The sequence below is a fragment of the Trichosurus vulpecula genome, chromosome 2 (genome assembly GCF_011100635.1).
Source record: "Trichosurus vulpecula isolate mTriVul1 chromosome 2, mTriVul1.pri, whole genome shotgun sequence".
Taxonomy (NCBI): Eukaryota; Metazoa; Chordata; class Mammalia; order Diprotodontia; family Phalangeridae; genus Trichosurus; species Trichosurus vulpecula.
Window position 1 is genome coordinate 376,502,095 of NC_050574.1, and position 8,121 is coordinate 376,510,215.

General features: G+C 39.5%; 1 protein-coding gene across 1 annotated transcript in view; it reads right to left on the reverse strand.

Annotated features, from left to right (window-relative positions):
* Positions 1–6,269, reverse strand: part of LOC118835650 (keratin-associated protein 19-3-like) — a 6,296-nt gene extending 27 nt beyond the window's left edge. The window contains exons 1-2 of the mRNA XM_036742864.1: positions 6,122–6,269; positions 1–83 (exon numbers count right to left, since the gene is read on the reverse strand). The exon at positions 1–83 is cut by the window's left edge and continues 27 nt beyond it. Of these exons, the coding sequence (XP_036598759.1) occupies positions 1–83; positions 6,122–6,269 (231 nt within the window). The remainder of the gene's footprint in view (positions 84–6,121) is intronic.
* Positions 6,270–8,121: the final 1,852 nt, after the last annotated feature.

Here is an 8,121-nt window from a genome sequence, read left to right on the forward strand (position 1 = left end):
TCCATAGCAAGATGGGCCGTAGCAGCCGTAGCCATAGCCACCATAGCCCAGGCCTCCATAGCATAAGCCACCAAAGCCATAGCCTAGGCCACGGAAGCAGCCACATCCACAGCCATAGCCATAGCCCAGGCCTCCATAGTAGCTGCCATAGTAGCTCATGGTGTCTGGATTCACTTAGTTGGATGGATGTTGAAGGTAGACTGTATGAGTGTGTACAGCCCCATCTGCATAGGGCCTTTTACACAGCTGCATCAGGAGGTGTGGCAGGTTCATAGCAGAAATGCATATTTCTCATTTATAAACTTCCCAGGGGAAAATCACATCCTTATCATTGTTTGTTCCCAGAGGATAATTCTTCGAGCTCATTAAGGATGTTTTTTCTCAATTGACTTTTTCTCTGGGAAGGCTCTGCCATGATCTTGTTCCTGTAATGAGAATGATTATAGTGTTGCCAAATTCTTTATAGTTGATGTTACTGGAACCCTACCCAGGCAGCCATCTCTTCGATGGCTCTGTCTTTCTCCAATTACGATTGTCTCCCTGGGCTTTTGATTCTTTAAGCATACAGTTGAATCCAGTTGCTTTAATGAGTGCTGTTTGAGACGTAATTGACAGAATCATGTGAATTTCAGATAGGATTTGAGATGGTGGTTGGTCACTGGTATATGGAAAAAGTCAATCCAACTTTCATTTCCAAAGCATCCCAAGCAACAAGCACCTCTCCAGTATTTGCACTGTGCCAATAACCATGCTCAGAAATTCAACAGAGTCCCTACACTTGGCAGCTCTTAATTTCCAAGTCCAGTGAGACCATGACAATAGTAAGGTACCTGCCACAAACATGGATGCTTGATGGAAGAAGATTTCATAGGCAGAGGGCATAAGATTCTGGTGAAAAGAGGTAAAGGCAGAGAGGATTCTGGGAAGATGGCGGAGTAGATCAGAAAATTCCAAGCTCTCAAGATTTTCCCCTACAAAAGAGTTAAAATAGCATCTTAGGACAAAGTCTGGGTGGAGATAAAGAAGAGTAGGGGCACAACCATGGTCTTCCTGGGACAATTTGAGAAGATTGGAAGAAAAATCCCAGGAGGAGGTTTGGTATTGTGAAGAGTAAACACCTCCAGCCTAGAGTCTGTTTTAACCACAAGTGCCAAGTGGCTTAAACAATAAGCAGCAAGGCCTAGGGTTAGTTGATGTGAGAGTCTGCCTTGGCCCCAGCCACAGGAACTTTTCACCCCAGGATACTGAGGGGATTTGGCATTTTAGCCTGGGATGATTGAGGGAACCTCTGCTGACAAGGAATGCTAGAACCAGCTGTGCTGTGAAGAGCGGCAGGGGTGAGAATGAGAAGGAACCAGCACACACTCAGTAAGTGCAGGAGCAGTGGGGCAGAAAGCCTCTGGCTATGGACACTTACGGGAGGTTGGAAGTTTGGCTTTGGTTCCAGGCTAGAGGGGAGAACTGAAGATCTGGGGCAAGAAGCACTATTTTCCATACCCCAGGACTAGAGGTAATTACAAAAATCAAGCTGTTACCACAAAAAAATGCACAGACAAAGGACAAAGAACCTACCATAGCAAACTATTATGGGAATAGAGATGACTATATTCAGAGGAAGATATTGAAGTAAACAAACCCCCAAAGAGCAATGTCAAATGGTCACCTGCCCAAAAAGAATTTATAGAGGATCTTTAAAAGGACTCCAAAAATCAAATGACAGAGATGGAGGTAAAACAAAAAAAAAATAGGAATAATTCAAGAAAAACAAGAAGGTTATGAAAGGAAAGTCAACCAATTAGAAAAGGAGATCCGGAATCTCAAGGAGGAAAATGACACCTTGAAAATTAGTACTGGGCAAAGTGAAGCCAGTGAAATTATAAGAGATCAAGAAATAACTAAACAAAATATGGATGATGAAAAAATAGGAAAGAAAGTGAAACATCTTATAAGAAAAAACAGCTGATCTGGAGAATAGATCAAGAAGAGAAAATATAAAAACAATTAGACTAATTGAAAGTTATGATCAAAAAAAGAATCTTGATACAATGATACAAGAAATAATTAAAGAAACTTGTCCTGAAGCATTAGAACAAGGAGGGAGGGGAGTAGAAATAGAAAAAAATTCATTGATCACCACTTAAAAGAGATCCTGTGAGGAAAACTCACAGGAATATCATAGTCAAATTCCAACCCCCCCCTCAAGGATAAAATATTAAAAGCATCAAGATTAAAACAATTTAAATATGATGGTGCCACAATTAGAATTACACAAGACCTAGCAACAGAGACAGTAAAGGACCACAGGTCTTGGAACACATATCAAAGAGCAAAAGAAATGGGGCTTTGGCCGAAAATATCATACCCTACAGAGTTAAGTATTATCCTGAATGAAAAAGACGGACATTTGATAAACTCTCAGACTTTCAAGACTTTGTTAAAAAAATCCTGAACTTCATAGGGGATTCGAAATACAAGAACCAAGAGAAATATAAGGTATATCCTCCCCAAAGTCAGAACCTGAGTTTCTGGCAGCAAAGGGGTGCTATTGAAAGTAGTAAAGAGGTACAATGCTTTTCAAGAGGTGGATGTGGAGTTGTGTTTTAGATTTGGGAGCTTTGAGATGACTAGGGAACATCAAGTTGTAATTGTGCAATTGAACAATTCATGATGTGGAAGTGGAGCTCAGGAGAGATGCAGACTTGGATCTAGAAATGTGGCAGTGACTGGCAGAGAGAAGGTCTCTCAAACCCTGAAGGAGGGTCTACTCTCTGACCAGTGGAGAAGGCATCATGGAGAGAAAAGAGAAGATACAACTACTTAGGTGTCAGCCAGAATGGACATGACAAAACAATGAGCTAGTTAAAATGAGCAAGAAGGAGCAGTCTGGTGGGAAGAGCAATGTCAAGCACACCCAAGAGCCCCAGCTGGCCAGCAGTGTCAAATGCTGAAGGTGGATCAAGAAGAAGGAAGATTCAGAAGAGGCCAGTAGTTTTGGTCAGTAAGAAATCACTGAGCATTTTGGAGAGAGCAGTTTCTCTTGAAGGTAGGAGTCAGGAACCAGATATCCAGGGCTTTCAAGGACAGTGAAAGGAAGGCAGGCAGGGATTCTGAGTAGCCTTCAATGAATGCAATACAGCTATGGACTTTAAAATGTGGAAGTAATAGGAAGTACGAGTAATGTTAGATTGTGTAGGATCCTACATTCTGCACATATGTAGACAAGTCACTGAACAAGTGAGTTCAGGGGAAATTCTGGGCTGGGTTAGTGAATTTCAGAGAAAAGAGAACTAAGACCATAAGAACTGAGGAGATCATTAACTGAGAAAGTGTAGTGGAGAGAAGGCAGGCTGTAGCTCCTAGGTTGCAGAGCATCTTAGAAAACTCCAATTGACCAGAAGAAAAATGAGCTCAGTGTGGTTGGGGTAGCACTAGGCATCTCCTCTCCTCTCAGGTTCTGAACTTTCCACAACTCTACTCTAAAGGGTGAGTTAGCCCAGGAGGATGTTACATGACAGCCAGAAATCCCACTGTGACTTTGAGATTGCAAGAAGAGGGGCATAAGGGAGAAGAGCTCAGGAAAAAGGAAGTGATAGCTCATCTGAAGCACGCGCTGCTCAGTGCTTGGCTAGTTTTTTGTTAAGCTGGAGAGCATGTAGAGGAGTCCAGACGAGTTGCTAAAAGAGCCTCCAGTTTAAGTCCTATGGGATTTTGTTGAAGGAGCTGGGGCTCTTGTGCTTAGAGTATACTTAGGAATTTGTGCTTACTCTCTCAAGGTTTTTTAGTGGCAACCACACAATACAGGTACCTGATGTGTTCTGTGTTTCCCCTGGCAGGAGATCTTAGATTTAGAGGTAGCATTTTCTCCCCCAAAAGTGATTTTTATTTTGCTGAAGATAATGAAATATTCTTTGCATAATGTGAGCTGTCCCAAAGAGTAACAATCTTCCTGAAGGATTTGTTTTCACTGAAATATCCTTTATAGAAGTCTTTTTCAGAAAGGATTGATGAATCATTTGGAGATATGTTTTGGCAGGAATTGAAAAGAGAACTGCTGAGTGCTTTTCCATCAAAAAGCCAGTGAATCCAAAGAAACAGACATGCTTTTTGTGAATGGAGAATAAGTCTTAGGAGAGATACATTGCAATTGTAATTCATTTTTTAGATAATAACAGCAGAAGGGATAAGATCCATTGTTAATGGCGCTGTAGTGTTTCCTCCACTGCTTGAAACACAAATTCCATAAATAAACATTTCAATCAATAAATATTTATCAAGCACCTACTATTTGCTACATAGGGTATTTTCTTCCTAAAGACCCATCTAAGGGACCTAATTTGGGGGCCAAAGTTTCAAAGCCAGGATGTGGAGCAGAAAAGCAAGAGCTCTCTTTCTCTAGGCATTTGAGTTGATTAGAGAATGTTACAGTGGTTTAAAGGACATTCTTTTAAGAATGAGTGCACTTCAAAGAATTGGAAATTGATGGGATACCTATCAATTGGGGAATGCTGAACCAGTTGCGGTATATGATTATGATGAAACACTATCATGCTGTAAGAAATGAGGAGCAGGATGCTTTCAGGAAAACCTGGAAAGACTTAAGTGAACTGATGTGAAGTCAAATTTGCAGAACCTGGAGAGAATTGTACATAGGAATAGCAATATTGCACAATGATCAACTGTGAATGACTTAGCTATTCTTAGCAATGAAATGATCCAAAGCAATCCTGAAGGACGTATGATGATGAAAAATGCTATTCCAGAGAAAGAACTCATGGAGTCCGAATGCAGATCAAAGCACACTTTTAAAACTTATTTTTCTTCTTTTTTTAGTGCCTCTTTTACCACATGATTAATATAGAAATATGTATTGTGTGACTGCATAGGTATTACCAATATCAAATTGTTTGCCTTCTCAGGAAGGGAGGAGGGAAGAAAGAAAAGGGTAGAATTTGGAACTCAAAATTAAAAAAATGTAAAAATTGCTTTTTACCTCCAATTACCTTTAATTGGAAAAAATAAAGTACTAGAAAATTGGAAAAAACTCCTGAGTCTACTTCCCCTTCGAAAAGGAGGGCCTAAGCTCAAGAGTAATGTTGTGAGCTGTAATGGTGGCACAGTGTGCTCAAGGGGATGGGAGCCATCAGAAGAGGGTGGTTTCTTGACAACTTTCAGGACTGGTATATGATTCTCTTCTGTAGTCTTTGTAGTGTGCCACTCACTTGTGCTGTACTTCAGAACTTCAAATTAGTGGTTCATATCAAAATGGTGGAAGACAGGTAGATAAGTGATGGGCTAGCCCACATTCTCACAGTCATCAGGGACACCTTGCATCTGGAAATGATGAACCATGAGAATGAGGTGATAAACATGGAAGTATTTGAGAAGCTTTGAACATAAAGACCCTGTCCACATGTGCACAGAGGGTGTAAGAAGGGCTACAGCTTGTAGGGAGAAATGCCTTGCCTTCAGGAAAGTGGATCCTGGCTCTTATGAAGTACTAAAATTTAAGAACTACAGAAATGAAGTCTTAGGAAGACATTTAAGAAGTAAATAAGGTTTTTTTGAACAGAAATCTGGAGATTTATCACTTCATTTCAAATGATGAATTGGAGAACATTTCTTCTGCAGTGACATGCAAGCAGAAGTCAAGATTGAAAATCTCTTCATGAAATGAGACTGAAACCCAAGTACAGTGAAGTCAAGAAGGAGACATGATAACAGTTTGCTGTGCCAGTGAAACAAGTTTATTAGAGTATCTTATTAGATAATTCAGCCATGGTGTATAAGAATTTCGCAAACTTGCTGAAGATGAGCTGTTGTTGGGGAAATTTGCATCATGAAAGATGAGATTCTGTATCATTTCCCAGAAGGATGGGTTCTGCTGCTTCTTGGTTCCTGCCACTTCACTTCCATGAGGCATATATATTTATTCCATGGCCTTTTTGCAGTAGCTCTTCGATGTCACCTAGCCATAGAGGCTGATGGAATTTGATATTCTTCAAAAAGCATGGAATTAGCCCAAAGCAAGGTGGGGACAAGGATTTTATGACAGACCAGGAGCAAGAGGTTTTTCAGTAGAAGCCATAGGAATAATACCTTCCATAGTAAGATGGGCGGAAGCAGCCATAGCCGTAGCCACCATAGCCCAGGCCTCTATAGCCCAAGCCACCAAAGCCATAGCCTAGGCCACGGAAGTTGCCATATCCACAGCCATAACCAGAGCCATAGCCATAGCCCAGGCCCCCATAGTAGCTGCCGTAGTAGCTCATGGTGTCAGGATTCAGGGATTTGTTTGGATATCAAGCATAGATTGTGTGAATGTCCCTGGCACCATCTGCATGTGGACTTTTATACTGTTCTAGCAGGAGGCAGGGCAGATTGAAGCCAGAATTGCATAATTTCTATTAACAAATTTTACAGGGCAAATGCACATTCTTTCCATTTTTTGTTCCCTGAGAACAATTCCTCCAGCTCGTTAATGGTGCTTTTTGCACCATTTATTGTTTCTCTGAGGTATCTCTGCCATGATCTTGTTTATGTAATGAGAAATGATTACAGTGTTGCTAAAGCCTATGTAGTTAATATGGCTGCCTGTCTCTTAGATGACATTGTCCTCCTTCCATTATACTTACCACTCTGGCCTTCTAATTTTTTAGGCAGGCTGTTGAATAATCTCTTTCTTTTAAAAGTATTATTTATTCATTTTTAAGATTTAGAAAATTTTCAGTTCCAAATTCTCTTTCTCCTCTAATTTCTCCCCTAGCCACTGACAAGGCAAACAATATGATACCCATTATACATCTGAAATCATGCAAAACATATTTTCATATTAGGGATGCCTTTAAGTAAACCATACAATATCAGTTTGTATCAGTCTTACCAGGTTTTTCTGAAACTATACCCCTCAACTTTGATAGACTTATCTATCCTTAATAATGCAAGGATCCAAGACAACTCCAAAGGACTCATGATGGAAAATGCTGTTCACATGGAGTCTGAATGCAGATTGAAACATAGTATTTGATTTCTCTTTCTTTTTCTATTTTTGTTTGTTTCTTCTTTCTCTTGGTTTCTCTCTTTAATTCTAATTCTTCTTTACAACATGAAAATGTGAAAATGGGTTCAATATGAATGTATATGTAGATCTTAGATCAAATCACATACCATCTTGGGGTAGGGGCAGGGATGTGGAGAAAATTTGGAACTCAAAATCTTATGGTGGTGAATGTTGAAAACTAAAAGTAAATAAATGGAACTATACCCCTCATTTTTTTCTGATAGCTCAACAGTGTTACATCAGAGTATAGAACTCTCACCTTGTTCACATTATGGAACCCCTCACCTTGTTCAGCCATCTCATAATTGTTGGGCATCCCCTAAATGTCCAATCCTTTGCCACCACATCAAGAGCAACCATAAATATTTTTGTACATCTAGGTTCTTTTCTTTCTTCTTGGATCTCTTTGTGACACAAATGTAGGAGTAGTAGTATTCCTGAGCAAAGATACACACAGTTTTATATCCTTTCGTATATATTTCCAAATTTTCCTACAGAATGGTTGGACCAGTTTACAACTCCATTAACAATTCATTAGTGTTCCCTTTCCCCCCACATTCTCTCTAGCACTTTCATTTCTGATAAGTGTGAGTTGGTATCTCAGAGTGATTCCAATTTGTTTCCCCAATTAATATTAATTTAGAATATTTTTTTCACATGACTGTAGATAACTTTGATTTCTTCTTCTGAAAACTGCCTATTCATATCTTCTGACCATTTGTCAACTGAGAAATAGCTCCAATTTTTGTGAATTTGACTCAGTTCCCTACATATTTGAGAAATAAGACATTTGAAAAACTTACTTTAAAAATTTTTGATTTCACTTTGTTGGCCATGGTACTTTTTACAAAATGCAGTTTCTGAAATTATGTCTTTTCATTATTTCTATTTTTGCTTTTGTTTTGTCTGATGTCATGATTTCTACCCCTGCATTTTTTTGTTTCAGTGAGGTATACATATAGATTCTGCTCCAGCCCCTCATTTTAACTCTTCGTGTGTGTGTTTTTATGTCAAGCATGTTTCCCATAAACAATATGTTGTTGAATCCTGTTTTCTAATCCATT